The sequence below is a fragment of the Rana temporaria genome, chromosome 5 (assembly GCF_905171775.1).
Source record: "Rana temporaria chromosome 5, aRanTem1.1, whole genome shotgun sequence".
In the NCBI taxonomy this organism is placed as follows: Eukaryota; Metazoa; Chordata; class Amphibia; order Anura; family Ranidae; genus Rana; species Rana temporaria.
The window spans coordinates 424,493,546-424,515,359 of record NC_053493.1 but is presented as its reverse complement, the minus strand read 5'-3'; the positions used below and the strand labels follow the sequence as shown (position 1 = coordinate 424,515,359).

General features: G+C 51.0%; 1 protein-coding gene across 1 annotated transcript in view; it reads left to right on the top strand.

The window, feature by feature from the left end:
* LOC120941721 (SREBF chaperone) overlaps nucleotides 1–21,814 on the top strand; it is a 111,237-nt gene that overhangs the window by 26,704 nt on the left and 62,719 nt on the right. Inside the window, exon 3 of the mRNA XM_040355340.1 lies at nucleotides 9,342–9,465. Within this exon, the coding sequence (XP_040211274.1) occupies nucleotides 9,342–9,465 (124 nt within the window). The remainder of the gene's footprint in view (nucleotides 1–9,341; nucleotides 9,466–21,814) is intronic.

Here is a 21,814-nt window from a genome sequence, read left to right as displayed (position 1 = left end):
GCTATGCTCCATTCAGTCTTCCTCCTCAGAGCCTGCAAGCAGGCAAAACGCTGACCTCCTCATGGTTCCAGGCTGCAGGCTGCAGTTTGCTGGAGCAGAGAGGTCCCTTCCTCCCAACCCCCCCCCGTCGGGAGGGGCATTTCCTGTTTGAGATTGCTGGGGGGGAAGGGCGGGTCAGTGGCTTAAGGAAGGGGCGGCCCTTCCTTGTTTGTTCCATACAGCTCATTCAATACTTTGGAACTGGGGAGGAAAGACCAGAGCGGCAGCACGGGGCGCCGAGGACACACAGTGGCCAGAAAGAATATTGCAGTCTTCAGAAGACTGTTTTCAAGCCTAGGAATAGGCTGTTTCTTTTCCATCTCATAGTTTTTCTTGCAATACTACTCAGGGGGACAGAATGTTTTTTCTTTCCTAGATTTGAAAAAAAAAAGAAAAAGAAAGAAAGATTTTTTTTTGAAAAAAAAAAAAAAAAAAAGTGTCATCTAGGGGAGAGGAAGCATTTTTTATCCCCCAAACAGGTGTTTGGGCATTTAACTATTTATAGTCCCAGGTACCAATAAGCTAGCAGGTGTACCTCGGTATTGTACCATGGCATCCGGGTCAGAGGGTACAAGAGGTGGGGATTCCCCCAGAGAGTCTGAGGTCTCGGACAAAGTTATGCCGCTGCTTTCCCGAGAGGGAGCCTTGGGGCCATCGGGATCTGGGGCTGGAGCTGACGCGGGTCAGTCCAACCCTAAGATGGTCACGGAGGAGGTATTACTCACCTCTTTAAAAGAGATGCAGAAAAGCATGGGAAAAATGATAGCCGCAGCTATGCGGGGCAGTAAGCGGAATAGATCTCCGTCGCCCGAGCGCGGACCCTCAGAAGAGGAGGTCCTTTCCTCAGGGGAATTGGACGACCTCTTGGACAAGGACCAAGTAGGTTCAGGGATCGAAGATCCGGATACAGAGGAGTCTGGGGCAGTCTCCCTGAGGGAGAGCTGGTGGATTCAAGGATTGTCGGACTTGGTCCATAAGGCATTCAACTTGCCAGTACCAGATCTCCAGGTATCGACGGTTTCAGCTTTGGGCTCACTGAGGGCGCCTCAAAGCAATGCTGTGTTTCCGATCCATCCTCTATTAGAGGGAGTTTTGTTCCAAGATTGGAACAAGCCAGATAAGATCTTCTTACCACCTAAAAGATTCTCTGTCCTATGGAAGAAAAATTTTCCAAAAGATGGGCTACTCCTGCAGTGGACGCAGCCATCTCATGTGTTAACAAATCGTTAACATGCCCTGTAGAAAACATACAGGTGTTCAAGGATCCAGTTGATAAGCGCTTGGAAGCACTACTTAACCACTTAAGCCCCGGACCAATATGCAGCCTAAAGACCCAAGGTGTTTTTACAGTTCGGGACTGCGTCGCTTTAACAGACAATTGCGCGGTCGTGCGACGTGGCTCCCAAACAAAATTGGCGTCCTTTTTTCCCCACAAATAGAGCTTTCTTTTGGTGGTATTTGATCACATCTGCGGTTTTTAGTTTTTGCGCTATAAACAAAAATAGAGCGACAATTTTGAAAAAAAAGCAATATTTTTTACTTTTTGCTGTAATAAATATCCCCCAAAAACATATATAAAAACATTTTTTTTCCTCAGTTTAGGCCGATACGTATTCTTCTACCTATTTTTAGTAAAAAAAATCGCAATAAGCGTTTATCGATTGGTTTGCGCAAAATTTATAGTGTTTACAAAATAGGGGATAGTTTTATTGCATTTTTATTTTTTATTTTTTTTTTACTACTAATGGCGGCGATCAGCAATTTTTTTCGTGACTGCGACATTATGGCGGACACTTCGGACAATTTTGACACATTTTTGGGACCATTGTCATTTTCACAGCAAAAAATGCATTTAAATTGCATTCTTTATTGTGAAAATGACAGTTGCAGTTTGGGAGTTAACCACAGGTGGCGCTGTAGGAGTTAGGGTGCACCTAGTATGTGTTTACAACTGTTTGGGGGTGTGGCTGTAGGAATGACGTCATCGATCGTGTCTTCCCTATAAAGGGAATGACGCGATCGATGCGCCGCCATAGTGAAGGACGGGGAAGCCGTGTTTACACACGGCTCTCCTCGTTCTTCAGCTCCGGGGAGCGATCGCGACGGAGCGGCTATAAACAAATAGCCGCGCCGTGGTCCCGGATCGCTCCCCGAGCGGACCCGACCTCCGCATGTAGCGGGGGGGGGTCCCGATCGGACCCCCCACCCGCTAATAGGCGAGGACGTACCTATACGCCCATGTGCCTGTACGTGCCATATTGTGGACGTACATGTACATGGGGTGGTCCTTAAGTGGTTAAGAACTCCTTCACTACTGCAGGGGCAGTAGTACAGCCAGCTGTGGCTGCGATTGGGGTCGCTCAAGCATTATCGGATCAATTTAAGCAGATGCTTAAACTTATTCCTGCCCAGCAGGCAGAAGAATTTTCGGATGTCCCTAAGGCCATATGTTTTACAGTAGACGCAATCAAGGATTCTATCCAGCAAGCGTCACGTTTATCGTTATCCCTTATCCATATGAGAAGACTCTTATGGTTAAAAAGCTGGGAGGCTGAGCCCCCATGCAAGAAGCTCCTGGTAGGGTACCCCTTCCATGGAGGACGACTCTTCGGAGAAGACCTAGATAAATACATTCAGACCATTTCAAACGGCAAGAGTACTCTCTTGCCAACTAAGAAGAAGTTTCAGGGGCCTGCGTTTAAACGACAGTATTCCCCTGGGCAGGGGCCCTCTAATGCCAAGCAGTATCGACGACCTCCTGCAAAAGCAAACTTCGGCTTCAACAGCAAATCACAAGGACAGGCTGTTAGAGGCAAAAGGCAGTGGTTTCGCAAACCAGCAAAACCAGCCCCCAAGCCAACCTTATGAAGGGGCGCCCCCACCCACGAAGGTGGGGGGAAGGCTGCGACTCTTTTCAGAGATTTGGGAAGCCAGCATTCCCGACGAGTGGGTACGGTCTTCCGTGGCCAAAGGCTACAAATTAGATTTCCTAAGGTTTCCTCCTCCTCATTTCCAGGAGTCGAGGATTCCAAACGATCCGGAGAAGGGAGCCGCATTAAGATCGGCATTAGATCATCTACTTTCCCAGGAGGTAATAGTAGAGGTACCAGTCCTGGAACAGGGGCTGGGTTTCTACTCCAACCTATTCATCATCCCAAAGTCCAATGGAGATGTCAGGCCAATTTTGGACCTAAAGATGGTAAATGCATACCTAAAGGTCCGCTCATTTCGGATGGAATCCGTGCGGTCAGCAGCTGCCACACTCCAAAAGGACGACTTCATGGCGTCCATAGACATAAAGGATGCCTACCTTCATGTTCCAATTTATCAGCCACATCAAAGATACCTACGCTTTATGGTGGCTTTGCGTCATTTCCAATTCGTGGCGCTTCCCTTCGGGTTGGCTACGGCCCCCCGGGTGTTCACGAAGGTCCTAGCTCCAATCCTAGCCAAGCTAAGGATCCAAGGGGTCACGATCCTAGCATACCTGGACGACCTCCTAGTCATAGACCACTCGTCTCCCGGCTTGGAGCGAGCAGTGGCCCTCACGGTCCAATACCTCGAGAGGTTCGGCTGGGTCCTAAATCGAGAAAGGTCAGCTTTCCTGCCCACAAGGCAGTTGGAATATCTCGGCATGAGATTAGACACAGAACAACAAAGAGTGTTCCTACCTCTGAGGAAGGTCAAAGCCATCAAGGAATTAATCCTACTGGTTCTAAGCAAGAAAGAACCGACTATTCGCCTATGTATGAGGTTACTAGGCAAGATGGTGGCCACATTCGAGGCGGTACCATACGCCCAGAGCCACACTCGCATCCTACAGGCAGCCATCCTGTCAGCATGGAGCAGAAGGCCACAGGCCTTGGATATCCCGTTGCCGCTCTCATCAAGAGTCCGACAAAGTCTGTGTTGGTGGTTAGACCCTCAGAATCTACTGAAGGGGAAGTCTTTCAGCCCAGTGGCGTGGAAGATAGTGACCACAGACGCCAGCCTGACGGGCTGGGGAGCAATTTTGGATGGTTGCACTCGCCAAGGTACTTGGGCAAAGCCAGAGAAGCAGTTGCCCATCAACATCTTGAGCTCGACTAGCCCTCAGGGCTTGGACGTCAAAATTGCAGGGGTTCCCGGTGAGAATTCAATCAGACAATGCCACGGCCGTGGCATACATAAATCACCAAGGGGGAACCAGGAGTCAAGCCGCTCAGAGAGAGGTGAGCTTGATTCTCCTATGGGCAGAGGCTCATGTGCCCTGCATATCGGCAATATTCATTCCAGGAGTGGACAACTTTCAGGCGGACTTCTTAAGCCGCCAGACTCTATGGCCGGGGGAATGGTCTCTGCATCCACAAGTCTTTCAAGCACTCTGCCAAAGATGGGGAGTGCCGGACGTGGATATCATGGCATCGAGACTCAGCAAGAAGCTAGACAGGTTCATGTCCCGCTCAAGGGATCCGATGGCCTGCGGAACCGATGCGCTGGTTTGCCCTTGGCATCAGTTCAAACTTCTTTATGCGTTTCCCCCGCTCCAGTTACTACCCCGCCTGCTGCGCAGGATCCGGGTGGAGCACATACCAGTTATCCTGGTAGCTCCAGCATGGCCCAGAAGGGCATGGTACTCACTAATCCTAAGGATGGTAGTGGGAGACCCTTGGACTCTGCCTCTAAGGCCAGACCTGCTATCGCAAGGTCCGATCCTCCACCCTGCCTTACGGCATCTAAATTTGACGGCCTGGAAGCTGAATCCCTGATTCTCAGGGGTAGAGGTCTGTCTCAGAAAGTAATCTCTACCCTAATCAGAGCCAGGAAACCGGTCTCTAGGGTGATTTATTACAGGGTCTGGAAGGCCTATGTAGGCTGGTGTGAGTCCAAGCGATGGCTTTCTCGCAAATTTACCATCGATAGAGTATTAAGTTTTCTCCAGCTAGGAGTGGATAAAGGATTGGCATTAAGCACAATCAAAGGACAGATTTCTGCCCTGTCAGTGTGGTTTCAGCGGCCGCTGGCCACCCACTCGCTGGTTAAGACCTTCCTTCAAGGGGTCTTACGTATTAAACCTCCAGTTAAATCCCCGCTTTGCCCGTGGGATTTAAACCTTGTTCTGTCAAGTTTACAGAAACAACCGTTTGAGCCGTTGGCTGAAATTCCTTTGGTTCTACTGACAAGGAAGTTAGTATTTTTGGTTGCCATAGTTTCCGCAAGAAGAGTTTCGGAGCTAGCGGCCTTATCCTGTAAGGAACCATATCTTATTTTTCATAAGGACAGGGTCGTTCTCCGCCCTCATCCTTCCTTCCTACCAAAGGTTATATCCAGTTTTCATTTGAACCAGGATTTGGTATTACCATCCTTCTTCCCTAAACCTACTTCCAGAAAGGAAGGGTTGCTGCATACCTTGGATATTGTCAGGGCCATGAAGGCCTATCTTAAAGCTACAAAGAAGATCCGGAAGACAGATGTGCTGTTCATTCTACCGGATGGGCCCAAGAAGGGGCAGGCAGCTGCAAAGTCCACCATTTCTAGGTGGATTAAGCAATTAATCACTCAGGCCTACGGCTTGAAAGGGTTGCCTCCTCCAGTATCATTAAGGGCTCATTCTACTAGGGCCATGGGCGCCTCCTGGGCAGCACACCACCAGATCTCTATGGCTCAAGTTTGCAAGGCGGCAACCTGGTCTTCTGTCCACACATTTACAAAATTCTACAAGTTGGACGTAAGAAGGAATACTGATACAGCCTTCGGGCAGGCAGTGCTGCAGGCTGCAGTTTGAGACCCTCGGATTCCGGGGGCTCCTCTTTTTTTGAGTTAAATTTAAAATTTAAGATTATTTTTCTCAACTAAGTTGGATTTATTATGATTTGAGTATATCTCTAAATTAAATCCTTTTGTCTTGGAGATGTTCTCCCTCCCCTCATTGTAAGCATTGCTTTGGGACATCCCACTAGTAATGAATGCCGCTCTGTGTCCCGTGATGTACGATAAAGAAAAAGAGATTTTTAATACAGCTTACCTGTAAAATCCTTTTCTTGGAGTACATCACGGGACACAGAGCTCCCACCCCTCTTTTGGGGACCATTTTGGGAGGCATACTGCTTGCTACAAAACTGAGGTACTCCTCCTATGGGAGGGGGTTATATAGGGAGGGGCATTTCCTGTTTGAGATTGCCAGTGTCTATCACCTGAAGGTACTCCATATAACCCATATAGTAATGAATGCCGCTCTGTGTCCCGTGATGTACTCCAAGAAAAAGATTTTACAGGTAAGCTGTATTAAAAATCTCTTTTTCTCCAACTGGAGCTTTCCGATCATGTGACCGCTGTGACAGCCAATCGCTGTGGTCATGTGATCGGAATGCCCACCATTTAGAATCTCTTAAAGGGCCAGGAGGCAGCAGCAGGAAGATGGAGAGATACAACGTAACATTGTTTATAAACATTAATCAGACGGGAGATGGAGGGATGCAAACAATGGCCCAGATTCAGAGAGCAATTGCGCCTGCGTAACCATAGTTACACAGCGCAATTGCTTACTTGCCCCGGCGTAACGAGTTCTCCTGATTCAGAGAGCTTGTTACGCCGACTACAGCCTAAGATCTGCGCGGCATAAGGCTCTTATGCCCTCATATCTTAGGCTGCATTCTTACGTTGGCCGCTAGGGGGCGTTCACGTTGTGGTCAGCGTATAGTATGCAAATTGCATACTAACGCCGATTCACAACTTTACGCGAGCCCTGCGTACACAGTTTACGTCGTTTGCGTACATCGGGTTTCGCGTAAGGCTGCACATGCTAAAAGCAGGGGCAGCCAATGCTAAGGATACCCGTCGTTCCCGCGTCGCAAGGTTTGAAATTTACGTAGTTTGCGTAAGTGAATGGCGCTGGACGCCATTCACGTTCACTTTGAAGCAAATGACGTCCTAGCGACGTCATTTACCGCAATGCACGTCGGGAAAGTTTCCCGACGTAGCATGCGCTCTACGCTCGGCGCGGGAAAGCGCCTAATTTAAATGATTCCCGCCCCTTACGGGCTCATTTACATTAGGCGCCCTTACGCAGGGCATTTTTGAAGAGCGCCCACGCAAATTACGTGGCTACTGCTTCATGAATGAAACGTAGCGCAAATAATATTCTTTTTCTTAAACTCCTTCACTTACCTCATCCTTCCATTTTGCTTTTAAATGTCCTTATTTCTTCTGAGAAATCCTCACTTCCTGTTCTTCTGTCTGTAACTCCACACAGTAATGCGAGGCTTTCTCCCTGGTGTGGAGAAAGCCTCTTGAGGGGGCGAGCAGGAGTGTCAGGACGCTCTCTACTTTGCAGATGGAGAAAGGAGCTGTGTGTTAGTGGGCGTCCTGACCCTCCTGCTGCCAGCTTTGTGATGTCATAGTGTCCGTTCCCAGAGCCGTCATCTCCTAGAGTCCGTCGTTCTGATCTCCTCCATGTGTGTACAGGCAGCCGGCCAAGAGGGTGGAGGGCGGGGGCCTAGTGTGTCACTTCCCACCGAAAGTCTCCGCCCCTTTATTTTCATCAGATCTCTTCTATGATCAGGTCTGAAGGGTAATCCACACGTGTCGGCCAATCACAGACTCCAATTTTTGACACCTGAGCCAAAAATGACACCATGAGGATTGTGTGTTTATCTCCAAGTTATATCTTTATTATGTATTAATATCTCTTATTTTTTATTTGCTTCTTTTCATTCCCCCCCCCCCCCGTTCTCTCTTCTTCTCTCCCCCTTCTCTTCCCCCCCCCCCTTTCCTTCTCTTCTTCCCTCCCCCCTTCCTTCTCTTCTTCCCTCCCCCCCTTCCTTCTCTTCTTTCTCTCCCCCCCTTCCTTCTCTTCCTTCTCTCCCCCTCTTCCTTCTCTCCCCCCCTTCCTTCTCTCCCCCCCCCCTCCTTCTCTTCTTCCCTCCCCCTTCCTTCTCTTCTTCCCCCCCCCCCCTCCTTCTCTTCTTCTCTCCCTTCCTTCTCTTCTTCTCTCCCCCCCCCTTCCTTCTCTTCTTCCCCCCCCCCCTTCCTTCCTTCCCTTCTCTCCCCCCCCCTTCCTTCTTCCCCCCTCTTCCTCCTCTCCCCCCCTTCCTTCTCCCCCCCCCCCCCCTCCTTCTCTTCTTCCCTCCCCCTTCCTTCTCTTCTTCCCCCCCCCCTCCTTCTCTTCTTCTCTCCCTTCCTTCTCTTCTTCTCTCCCCCCCCCTTCCTTCTCTTCTTCTCTCCTCCCCCCTTCCTTCTCTTCTTTCTCTCCCCCCCTTCCTTCTCTTCCTTCTCTCCCCCCCCTTCCTTCTCTCCCCCCCTTCCTTCTCTCCCCCCCTTCCTTCTCTCCCCCCCTCCTTCTCTTCTTCCCTCCCCCTTCCTTCTCTTCTTCCCCCCCCCCCTCCTTCTCTTCTTCTCTCCCTTCCTTCTCTTCTTCTCTCCCCCCCTTCCTTCTCTTCTTCTCTCCCCCCCTTCCTTCTCTTCTTCTCTCCCCCCCCTTCCTTCTCTTCTTCTCCCCCCCCCCTTCCTTCTCTTCTTCTCTCTCCCCCCCCCTTCCTTCTCTTCTTCTCTCTCCCCCCCCTTCCTTCTCTTCTTCTCTCCCCCCCCTTCCTTCTCTTCTTCTCTCCCCCCCCTTCCTTCTCTTCTTCTCTCCCCCCCCTTCCTTCTCTTCTTCTCTCCCCCCCTTCCTTCTCTTCTTCTCTCCCCCCCCCTTTCCTTCTCTTCTTCTCTCCCCCCCCCTTTCCTTCTCTTCTTCTCTCCCCCCCCTTTCCTTCTCTTCTTCTCTCCCCCCCCCCTTTCCTTCTCTTCTTCTCTCCCCCCCCCCTTTCCTTCTCTTCTTCTCTCCCCCCCCCCTTTCCTTCTCTTCTTCTCTCCCCCCCCCTTTCTTCTCTTCTTCTCTCCCCCCCCCCTTCCTTCTCTTCTTCTCTCCCCCCCCCTTCCTTCTCTTCTTCTCTCCCCCCCCTTCCTTCTCTCCCCCCCCTTCCTTCTCTCCCCCCCTTCCTTCTCTCCCCCCCCTTCCTTCTCTTCTTCTCTCCCCCCCCTTCCTTCTCTTCTTCTCTCCCCCCTCTTCCTTCTCTTCTTTTCTCTCCCCCTCCTTCTCTTCTCCCCCCCCCTCCTTCTGTTTTTTTTTTCTCTCTCTCTCTCCCCCCTCTTTCTTTTTTGCACACTCAACTCCAAAACCCTCCTCTACTCTCCCCCCTTTCTTTCTTTCTTTCTTTCTTTCTTTCTTTCTTTCTTTCTTTCTTTCTTTCTTTCTTTCTTTCTTTCTTTCTTTCTTTCTTTCTTTCTTTCTTTCTTTCTTTCTTTCTTTCTTTCTTTCTTCCCTGCATTATCCTCCTGCCCAGTTACCCCCTGTTGAAGCTGCCTCTTCCAGGGACGGGCCCCGTGGAATACATCACCCCTGTGAAGGATTACTCCCCACCTCCCTCTGAAGTGAACCCCAACGACCGAAGTGAGCGCCCCGATTGGGTAAGCCGTGTTGTTCATACTGGAATTATCACACCACAGTATTCCCTGATGGGTCAGTACAAGACACAGGAGGGGCGCCTGACATTACTGCAGGTTCTGTATGAAAACTGTGCATGACTGTGATAACCAGAGGCCAGACTGGGGAGGAGGTCCCCCTTTCCTGACACCTAAAGGGCCCATGTACACAGGCTTTTGTTGGGGTCTGATCTGCTCTCCCCCCCCCCATACAAGTCAATGTAAATCAAAGGAAACAAAAGAAGCGGCTCAATGCAACTCCCGGAGCAACTGAAAGGCAAATCAGAGTGACGAAGAAATGTGTCCCTCAGAAAAAATCCCCCCACAGAGCCCACAGGGGGCAGCCTGACACTCCTGAATGTGGCCCCTCCGGGCTCCGGCCTGCTCCGCCCCCCCCTGCCGTCCTGTACTGGAGGGAAGAGATCAGATAAGTTCTGCCTGTGACCTTGGCCTGGTCCTGTTTTTCTTTTCTGTTATCTGTCCACGTGTCTGATATTATCTCCACTCCAAGGATCTGATCTACTGACCTTGGAACCGCGGGATAAGCTTTTCACGCCGAGTCCGATAGAACCGCGGCGGGATCGGCACTTGTTGTGTCTGTCCTGTGCTGCAACAACCCAACACACCGAACGGTTTCTGGCTGTGGATAAGAGCCACCTACCACATTACACCTGGCTGCTCTCTCCACAGTCACATCAGTCTCTGTACAGAGGAGCTTACACTCTAATGTCCCCTCCCCCCCACAGTCACATCAGTCTCTGTACAGAGGAGCTTACACTCTAATGTCCCCTCCCCCCCACAGTCACATCAGTCTCTGTACAGAGGAGCTTACACTCTAATGTCTCCCCCCCCCCCCACATCACATCAGTCTCTGTACAGAGGAGCTTACACTCTAATGTCCCCCCCCCCCACAGTCACATCAGTCTCTGTACAGAGGAGCTTACACTCTAATGTCCCCTCCCCCCCACAGTCACATCAGTCTCTGTACAGAGGAGCTTACACTCTAATGTCCCCTCCCCCCACATCACATCAGTCTCTGTACAGAGGAGCTTACACTCTAATGTCCCCTCCCCCCCACATCACATCAGTCTCTGTACAGAGGAGCTTACACTCTAATGTCCCCTCCCCCCACAGTCACATCAGTCTCTGTACAGAGGAGCTTACACTCTAATGCCCCCTCCCCATACAGTCACATCAGTCTCTGTACAGAGGAGCTTACACTCTAATGTCCCCTCCCCCCCACAGTCACATCAGTCTCTGTACAGAGGAGCTTACACTCTAATGTCCCCTCCCCCCACAGTCACATCAGGCTCTGTACAGAGGAGCTTACACTCTAATGTCCCCTCCCCCCCACAGTCACATCAGTCTCTGTACAGAGGAGCTTACACTCTAATGTCCCCTCCCCCCACATCACATCAGTCTCTGTACAGAGGAGCTTACACTCTAATGTCCCCCTCCCCCCACAGTCACATCAGTCTCTGTACAGAGGAGCTTACACTCTAATATCCCCTCCCCCCCACATCACATCAGTCTCTGTACAGAGGAGCTTACACTCTAATATCCCCTCCCCCCACAGTCACATCAGTCTCTGTACAGAGGAGCTTACACTCTAATATCCCCTCCCCCCCACAGTCACATCAGTCTCTGTACAGAGGAGCTTACACTCTAATGTCCCCTCCCCCCACATCACATCAGTCTCTGTACAGAGGAGCTTACACTCTAATGTCCCCTCCCCCCCACAGTCACATCAGTCTCTGTACAGAGGAGCTTACACTCTAATGTCCCCTCCCCCACATCAGTCTCTGTACAGAGGAGCTTACACTCTAATGTCCCCTCCCCCCCACAGTCACATCAGTCTCTGTACAGAGGAGCTTACACTCTAATGTCCCCCCCCCACATCAGTCTCTGTACAGAGGAGCTTACACTCTAATGTCCCCTCCCCCCCCCCACATCACATCAGTCTCTGTACAGAGGAGCTTACACTCTAATGTCCCCCCCCACATCAGTCTCTGTACAGAGGAGCTTACACTCTAATGTCCCCTCCCCCCCCCCACATCACATCAGTCTCTGTACAGAGGAGCTTACACTCTAATGTCCCCTCCCCCCCACAGTCACATCAGTCTCTGTACAGAGGAGCTTACACTCTAATGTCCCCTCCCCCCCACAGTCACATCAGTCTCTGCACAGAGGAGCTTACACTCTAATGTCCCCTCCCCCCACAGTCACATCAGTCTCTGTACAGAGGAGCTTACACTCTAATGTCCCCTCCCCCCACAGTCACATCAGTCTCTGTACAGAGGAGCTTACACTCTAATGTCCCCTCCCCCCCACAGTCACATCAGTCTCTGTACAGAGGAGCTTACACTCTAATGTCCCCTCCCCCCCACAGTCACATCAGTCTCTGTACAGAGGAGCTTACACTCTAATGTCCCCCCCCCCCCCCCCCCCACAGTCACATCAGTCTCTGTACAGAGGAGCTTACACTCTAATGCCCCCCCCCCCCACACATCACATCAATCTCTGTACAGAGGAGCTTACACTCTAATGTCCCCTCCCCCCCACAGTCACATCAGTCTCTGTACAGAGGAGCTTACACTCTAATGTCCCCTCCCCCCCACAGTCACATCAGTCTCTGTACAGAGGAGCTTACACTCTAATGTCCCCTCCCCCCCACAGTCACATCAGTCTCTGTACAGAGGAGCTTACACTCTAATGTCCCCTCCCCCCCACAGTCACATCAGTCTCTGTACAGAGGAGCTTACACTCTAATGTCCCCTCCCCTCCACAGTCACATCAGTCACTGTACAGAGGAGCTTACACTCTAATGTCCCCTCCCCCCCCACATCACATCAGTCTCTGTACAGAGGAGCTTACACTCTAATGTCCCCTCCCCCCCACAGTCACATCAGTCTCTGTACAGAGGAGCTTGCACTCTAATGTCCCCTCCCCCACACAGTCACATCAGTCTCTGTACAGAGGAGCTTACACTCTAATGTCCCCTCCCCCCCCCCCCACATCACATCAGTCTCTGTACAGAGGAGCTTACACTCTAATGTCCCCTCCTCCCCACAGTCACATCAGTCTCTGTACAGAGGAGCTTACACTCTAATGTCCCCTCCCCCCCACAGTCACATCAGTCTCTGTACAGAGGAGCTTACACTCTAATGTCCCCTCCCCCCCACAGTCACATCAGTCTCTGTACAGAGGAGCTTACACTCTAATGTCCCCTCCCCCACACAGTCACATCAGTCTCTGTACAGAGGAGCTTACACTCTAATGTCCCCTCCCCCACATCACATCACATCAGTCTCTGTACAGAGGAGCTTACACTCTAATGCCCCCCTCCCCCCCACAGTCACATCAGTCTCTGTACAGAGGAGCTTACACTCTAATGTCCCCTCCCCCCCACAGTCACATCAGTCTCTGTACAGAGGAGCTTACACTCTAATGTCCCCTCCCCCCCACAGTCACATCAGTCTCTGTACAGAGGAGCTTACACTCTAATGTCCCCTCCCCCCACAGTCACATCAGTCTCTGTACAGAGGAGCTTACACTCTAATGTCCCCTCCCCCCACAGTCACATCAGTCTCTGTACAGAGGAGCTTACACTCTAATGTCCCCTCCCCCCACAGTCACATCAGTCTCTGTACAGAGGAGCTTACACTCTAATGTCCCCTCCCCCCCACAGTCACATCAGTCTCTGTACAGAGGAGCTTACACTCTAATGTCCCCTCCCCCACAGAGTCACATCAGTCTCTGTACAGAGGAGCTTACACTCTAATGCCCCCCTCCCCCCCACAGTCACATCAGTCTCTGTACAGAGGAGCTTACACTCTAATGTCCCCTCCCCCCCACAGTCACATCAGTCTCTGTACAGAGGAGCTTACACTCTAATGTCCCCTCCCCCCACAGTCACATCAGTCTCTGTACAGAGGAGCTTACACTCTAATGTCCCCTCCCCCACAGAGTCACATCAGTCTCTGTACAGAGGAGCTTACACTCTAATGTCCCCCTCCCCCCCCCCCCACAGTCACATCAGTCTCTGTACAGAGGAGCTTACACTCTAATGTCCCCTCCCCCACACATCACATCAGTCTCTGTACAGAGGAGCTTACACTCTAATGTCCCCTCCCCCACAGAGTCACATCAGTCTCTGTACAGAGGAGCTTACACTCTAATGTCCCCCTCCCCCCCCCCCCACATCACATCAGTCTCTGTACAGAGGAGCTTACACTCTAATGTCCCCCCCCCCCCCCACAGTCACATCAGTCTCTGTACAGAGGAGCTTACACTCTAATGTCCCACAGTCACATCAGTCTCTGTACAGAGGAGCTTACACTCTAATGTCCCCTCCCCCCACATCACATCAGTCTCTGTACAGAGGAGCTTACACTCTACTGTCCCCTCCCCCCACAGTCACATCAGTCTCTGTACAGAGGAGCTTACACTCTAATGTCCCCTCCCCCCCACAGTCACATCAGTCTCTGTACAGAGGAGCTTACACTCTAATGTCCCCCCCCCCCACAGTCACATCAGTCTCTGTACAGAGGAGCTTACACTCTAATGTCCCCTTCCCCACAGTCACATCAGTCTCTGTACAGAGGAGCTTACACTCTAATGTCCGTCCCCCCCCCACAGTCACATCAGTCTCTGTACAGAGGAGCTTACACTCTAATGTCCCCTCCCCCCCACAGTCACATCAGTCTCTGTACAGAGGAGCTTACACTCTAATGTCCCCTCCCCCCACATCACATCAGTCTCTGTACAGAGGAGCTTACACTCTAATGTCCCCTCCCCCCCACAGTCACATCAGTCTCTGTACAGAGGAGCTTACACTCTAATGTCCCCTCCCCCCACAGTCACATCAGTCTCTGTACAGAGGAGCTTACACTCTAATGTCCCCTCCCCCCCACAGTCACATCAGTCTCTGTACAGAGGAGCTTACACTCTAATGTCCCCTCCCCCACACATCACATCAGTCTCTGTACAGAGGAGCTTACACTCTAATGTCCCCTCCCCCCCCACAGTCACATCAGTCTCTGTACCAGATGAGCAAAAAAGGCTCCAATAGTGTGTTGTCGTTATTAAACACGGCTTTTTTATTGTTAAAAAGTTCCAGTTGGATGAACAAAAACATCGTAAAAACACATTTGCCGGCAAAAAAAGTTTCAAATCCAAACAAAGGCTTCTACTTCTGGGGTCACGTGAGGCGTGATGACGTCAATGCGTAGCTCCGCCCGACATGTTTCGTCGTACGTGACGTCTTCCTGGGGCACCTCCGTGCCCCAGGAAGACGTCACATATGACGAAACATTTTTTGCCCCTTTATGCTTCACTCTCACTTGGGAGACCGCGTTTGGGATTAAGGTGAACGGACAGTGGCCATTGAATGAGGAGGAGGTTCAGAGTCCCCTATACCAAGCAACCCGGATCTGTTTGAGACCCCGCAGAGGGCTCAATCTGCAGGCGCTGGTGACCTCGCTACAACAGGAGGGCCACTCCTTCCCGTAAGAGTGTCCTAGCCTCCTCCCCCTTGGGTGGTAGTTGAAGTTTGGAACATTCCCCTATGGTTCCCGGATTTATACCGTGACTCCACTGTGATGCAATTGCCTATATGCTTCAGTCTAATGCTCTCCCTGCTAACTTAATGCTGTTGGTTACAGGTAACAGGTGTTTTATGTGTGATTCATCTCTCTCTGTAAGGACTGTTCATATGTTAAATAAGGCTAGCTTTTGAAAGGCCTTTAATTGTGTGATAACGCTGTCTACAACCTAGTGATTCTCAGAGGTGTTAATAGGTGTCAAACTGGATACAGACGAAACGTCTGCTTAGGAAACTCAGTGTGTGAAGGTGGTTTGTTGTTATGCTGTTTAAGGAATGTGCAGTGATTAGACATGATAATTGTCGGTCGGTGCCGACCTGTCTAGAATGTTTTAGTAATTAGCCTTATGCCGCGTACACACCATCACTTTCTGCGATGGAAAAAAACGTCATTTTCAAAAACGTCAATTTAATTGACCGTGTGTGGGCAAAAAACGGAAAATTGTATACTCACCTTTCCGTAATTTTCCTTTCCTGACGCATCTTCATGGCAGCACACACTGGGGTTGTGACTCCGCCCCCACAACCTGACAGGATTGGTTAGCTATAAATTTGAAGGGGAGACGCCCCGCACCATTCTCTGTATATATCATCATAAAACAATAGGGCGGGCATCTGTGTGCTGCCATGAAGATGCGTCAGGAAAGGAAAATTACGGAAAGGTGAGTATACAATTTTCCGTTTTCCTGACGCATTCATGGCAGCACACACTGGGAAATAACTCGCCAGTCGGGAGGGTGCAAGAAAACAGTAATATTTATTCTCTATAGCGCTGAGGAATTGGCTCTAAGAACAGATCTGCCAAAGTCGACGGTAGCCAGGAGAGCAGAATCCACTCTGTAGTGAGAAATTAAGATGTGTTGGGAAGACCAAGTTGCTGCTCTACCTATGGTTTCCGGTGAAATCCCGCAAAATGCTGCCCAAGAAGTGGCCACTGCTCCTGTCGAATGAGCCCTAATGCTCTTTAGGAGTCGTAAGTTGCTGGATGGAATAGGTCTCCGCGATAGCACTAACAACCAAGAGGTAATGGTACGGGAGGTAGCTGGCTGACCTCGTCTGCTCCCGTGTGGGATAATTAAGACAGAATCCGTCTTCCTGAGATGTAGCTGTGAAGTAACTGGAGATGGTAGACTTGACATCCTAGTCATGGGACTCGCCCCTCTCATTAGTAAAAGATGGAAGGACGATGTCCTGGTTATAATGAAAGGAGGAAGTTACCCTTGGATAAAAATGGTCTGAGGGCTTCAGAACCACTCTGTCAGGGGAGAACACTAAATAGGGCCTGATGGTGCGGGGCGTCTCCCCTTCAAATTTATAGCTAACCAATCCTGTCAGGTTGTGGGGGCGGAGTCACAACCCCAGTGTGTGCTGCCATGAATGCGTCAGGAAACGTCGTTTTATGTCTTCTAAAAAACGACAGAAAAAAATTGAAGCATGCTTCAATTTTATGTGTCGTTTTTCAAAAGTGCACTTTTTACCTCACAGAAATTGACCGTGTGTAGCAAAAAACGTCGTTTTCTAAGACGTTTTTTCATCTACGCATGCCCAGAAGCTAGCTTCAATGGTAAAACGTGGTGGAACGTAACCTGACTTTGCAAGATCATTGTGAGAAAACGATGGTGTGTATGCAACTTCGTCTTTGAAAATTGAAGTTTCAAAAACGTCATTTTTTACTTCACAGAAAGTGTCGTTTTTTTTCATCACATAAAGTGATGGTGTGTACGGGGCATAAGTGTGTGATTGGGTTGGGTGGAGATTTCATTGTTGCTTCAATGTCTTGGACTGTATAAAAAGCTGAGAAGAAAAACCATTAAAGGCTGTGTTGTTCAAGCAGTAAGCTGGTCTCATGTGTGGCTTTCTGGGCGATTCCAGGGATATCCCTCCTCGTGGAAGATTGGGGTGATTTTCGTTATGGGAAGAAGGGAACGTTGACGGGGATATCATACCGATACCGTCACAATTGGTTGGCAGCAGCGGGATCTTCCCTTCTACCCTCCTTTACACCCGGATTCCAAGCAGACACTGGGAACAGTGAATGGAAGGCTGCTACACCTGGCTTAAAAGAAATACACTGAAAGAACTACTGGAAGTTCGTGGAAGGATTGCTTGCAACAAAACCAAGCGGGTCATCATAGCAGAATTAATGGAGCTAGACCAAGAGAACGGGATTGCAGCAACGCCAGCAGTACAAGAGATGGAGACACCAGTGATTCAGGAGGAGTCACCAACCAACAAGCTAATGAGAGAGAAGCTAGCGTGGTTCGGCCCGAACCCAACGCCAGATGTGGTACTGAAAGTGATGGACATGTTAGTAAACGCAGAGCTACAGAAGGATAAACAAATAAGGGACGCAGAGCTACAGTTAAAACTGGCAGCAGTCCAACAAGCAGCCGCACCTTCTACGAACAGTGAGTACAGCACAGCAGACGCAAGGAAGATTCCGTTTAGCGCTTTTAAAGCTTTTGATGAAAAGGACTGTGAGATTGATAACTACCTGGCGGATTTTGAGCGACAATGTAACCTGCACCGAATTGCTAGAAGAGAGTGGGTTGCAATATTGTCAGGCAAACTGTCAGGCAAAGCTTCTGATGCTTTCCGGACCGTGCCAGATCAGGATATCCATAGCTACGCCCGGGTTAAAGAAGTGCTCCTGGCTCGTTATGCAGTAACCCCAGAGTCCCACCGACAGAAGTTCAGGGACTCACGCAAAACCACGAAAGACTCTTATGCGGAATGGGCATGCCAATTGTCCCGGTCGGCCTCTAACTGGGCTAACAGCAGCCAGGCCACCACCGCAGAGGACATTTTGCAACTAATGCTCCTGGAGCAATTTTACAATCACATCCAGACGGACGTCAAGGATTGGGTGAGAGATCGCAGGCCCATGACTCTACCAGAGGCCGCGAAGTTGGCGGATGAATATGCGGATACTCGCAAGACAAACCAGGTCACACCACGGGTACAACCCCCACAACCAATGGCGCCCTCACACCCACCAGCCGCTAGATACCAACCGCCTAACAGACCGATGACATATAGCCCTCGCTACCCACGCCAGGAGGACAACGAACAACGCTGCTTCCGGTGCAAACAGTTGGGTCACTTCAAGCAGAATTGCCCCATGAATGACAACACCAGGTCAAATTAGTCTCAACCTGGGTACCGCCCACCAGCAGCAGCCCATTGTGTAGACTCGGCTTGGGATCCCCAGGAGCTGGGTCAGGAAGAACCATTGGGCACCCCTTACGAAGCCCTCATGGTACAATCTGTTATTACGGACAACAGGGAACACCATTGTCAGCTGGTCATGGGCGACAGCCATGAGCCGGAGGGGCCTTGGAGGGAGCTGGGCAGAAAGAGGCACCGCCAGCTACCCTCCAAGAAGAAGAGGTCCTGGAAGTCATATAACCAGCGGACCTGGGAGGAGAAGAAGCGACTGGAGGAGATGGAATCGCAGCGGGCGCCCCAGATGCGGGCCGAGATGTTCGCCAAGGGCCCACCGGTGGCCCCTTACACCACCACCCAGTTCCTGATGATGAAGGACCACGTTGAAAGCCTGCAGGACATGAGCAAGCAGGATCTGATCCGTGAGTACATAGAGCTGGAGGAGTGCATAAGCCGCATGGAGGAGGAGAACAACCACCTGAGGTCACAGCGGGCTGACCCCCCCAGGCTCCATGAACTGGAGATGGAGCTGGAAAAGCTCAAAGAGGAGAACCGGCGGCTGCGGAGGGAGCAGGGGGTGGCTGACCTTATGGGGCTCTGAGTCCCCTCTCTCCCCCCCCCCCCCCCCGGACTCTGAGGACCAGTGCTACAGCACTTCAACAAATATAACTTTTTCTTTTTATGAATCTCCTGTGATTGTCACTTCAGAGCCATAACCTGCCCCTCCCATAGCGGGACACCTAGATGGCGGCGCACAGACCCATTCGCCATCTTCACACTGACTTCTGGTGACTTTGCAGATCGCACAAAGACTTGGGGACTGACCGACGTGTGATCTGAAGACCCGGTGGCATACCTGAGTCTGAAGCAGTTGCCAAGGGAGGTCAGTCACGCCAAACGGAGTTAACCTCGGACTAAAAGCTCTGAACCCGTCAACCCTACTGGACCAGGGAAGGTCCAACCGGGTTTGCCGGAGCAGGGAGAAAAGGGGGGGCCATTGTGATGCAATTGCCTATATGCTTCAGTCTAATGCTCTCCCTGCTAACTTAATGCTGTTGGTTACAGGTAACAGGTGTTTTATGTGTGATTCATCTCTCTCTGTAAGGACTGTTCATATGTTAAATAAGGCTAGCTTTTGAAAGGCCTTTAATTGTGCGATAACCCTGTCTACAACCTAGTGATGCTCAGAGGTGTTAATAGGTGTCAAACTGGAAGCAGACGAAACGTCTGCTTAGGAAACTCAAGTGTGTGAAGGTGGTTTGTTGTGTAAGGAATGTGCAGTGATTAGACATGATAATTGTCGGTCGGTGCCGACCTGTCTGGAATGTTTTAGTAATTAGCCTTAGTGTGTGATTAGGGGGGGGGTGGAGATTTCATTGTTGCTTCAATGTCTTGGACTGTATAAAAAGCTGAGAAGAAAAACCATTAAAGTCTGTGTTGTTCAAGCAGTAAGCTGGTCTCATGTGTGGCTTATTGGGCGATTCCAGGAATATCCCTCCTCGTGGAATATTGGGGTGATTTTCGTTATGGGAAGAAGGGAACGTTGACGGAGATATCATACCGATACCGTCACATCCACTAATCACAGTTTATGGACATTGTCCTCAGGAGTCACTATTTCCCCATTTTATAGAGACACTGGGCCGGATTCAGGTATAATTGCACTTTTTTTACGGAGGCGCAGGGCAAAGTTTTTGCCCTGCGCCCCCGCAATTTTTTTGCGCTGCCCTCGATTCACGGGGGGCGCGTAATTTAAATGATCCCGTAGGGGGCGATCGTAGAGCGCATGCTCCGTCGGGAAACTTTCCCGACGTGCATTGCGGCAAATGACGTCGCAAGGACGTCATTTGCTTCAAAGTGAACGTGAATGGCGTCCAGCGCCATTCACGATTCACTTACGCAAACTACGTAAAATTCTAATTTCGCGACGCGGGAACGACGGGTATACGTAACATGGGCTGCCCCTGCTAATAGCAGGGGCAGCCTTACGCAAAAACCGACGTACGCAAACGGCCTAAACTGCGTACGCAGGGCTCGCGTAACGTTGTGAATCGGCGTTAGTATGCAATTTGCATACTATACGTTGAGCACAACGGGAGCGCCAACTAGCGGCCAATGCAAGAATGCAGCCTAAGATATGCGGGCATAAGAGCCTTATGCCGCGGAGATCTTAGGCTGCAGTCGGCGTAACGAGGTTCCTGAATCAGGAGCACTCGTTACGCCGGGGCAAGCAAGCAATTGCGCTGTGTAACTTATGGTTACACAGGCGCAATTGCTTCTTGAATCCGGGCCATTGTTTCCATTTCTCACGTATATTGTTGTCATTTTATACATTGTATGGTATAGTCCTAAGGATATACATTTGTAATGTTTTCACTAGGGTTGTCACGATACCGATGCTAGTATCGGGACCGGTACCGAGCGCTTGTACTCGCACAAATGCGGGCGGCGTCGGTAGGCGGATCGTGCCGCCTCAGTGGGCGGAGCGGGCTAACGTATTCAGTGGGCGGGGAGGGGAGGCGGCGTCAGTAGGCGGATCGGGCTTAGTGGGTGGGCGGCCTCAGCAGGGCAGAGCGGTCGCCGTCATCTTGGCACACCCTGCACTTGGCCACAGTAAGCAGCAGCTGACATATTGTTACACCCAGCCCATGTAGTTCGGGGGTTGGGTGTAACAAGAGGTCTGCTGATACTTACTGATGCCGAGTGCAGGGTGTGCCGAGATGGGCGCTGCAGCATAGCATTTCCTTGTGTCATTTATTGCTGCATTTCAGTGCGTGCCACCTATCAGTGCCCATATCTGCCGCCTATCCGTTCCAGCCACCTTTCAGTGCCCATAACTGCTGCCCATTAGTGCCAGCCACCTATCAGTGCCCATAACTGCCGCCTATCAGTGCCAGCCACCTGTCAGTGCCATCAGTGCCCATACGTACTGACTATCAGTGCTGCCCATCAGTCAGTGCCATCTATCAGTCCCCATCAATCGGTGCCACCTATCAGTGCTGCCCATCAGTCGGTGCCACCTGTCAGTCCCCATCAGTCGGTGCCACATATTAGTGCCCATCAGTTGGTGCCGCCTATCAGTGCCCATTACTGCCACCTATTAGTGCCCATAACTGCCACCTATCAGTTCCAGCCACCTTTCAGTGCCCATAACTGCTGCCCATTAGTGCCAGCCACCTATCAGTGCCCATTGCTGCCGCCTATCAGTGCCCATTGCTGCCGCCTATCAGTGCCCATTGCTGCCGCCTATCAGTGCTCATAGCTGCCGCCTATCAGTGCCATCAGTGCCCATACATACCGCCTATCAGTGCCACCTGTCAGTGCTGCCCATCAGTCGGTGCCACCTGTCGGTGCCACCTGTCAGTGCTGCCCATCAGTCGGTGCCACCTGTCAGTGCTGCCCATCAGTCGGTGCCACCTGTCAGTGCTGCCCATCAGTCGGTGCCACCTGTCAGTGCTGCCCATCAGTCAGTGCCACCTGTCAGTGCTGCCCATCAGTCGGTGCCACCTGTCAGTGCTGCCCATCAGTCGGAGCCACCTCTCAGTGCTGCCCATCAGTCGGTGCCAA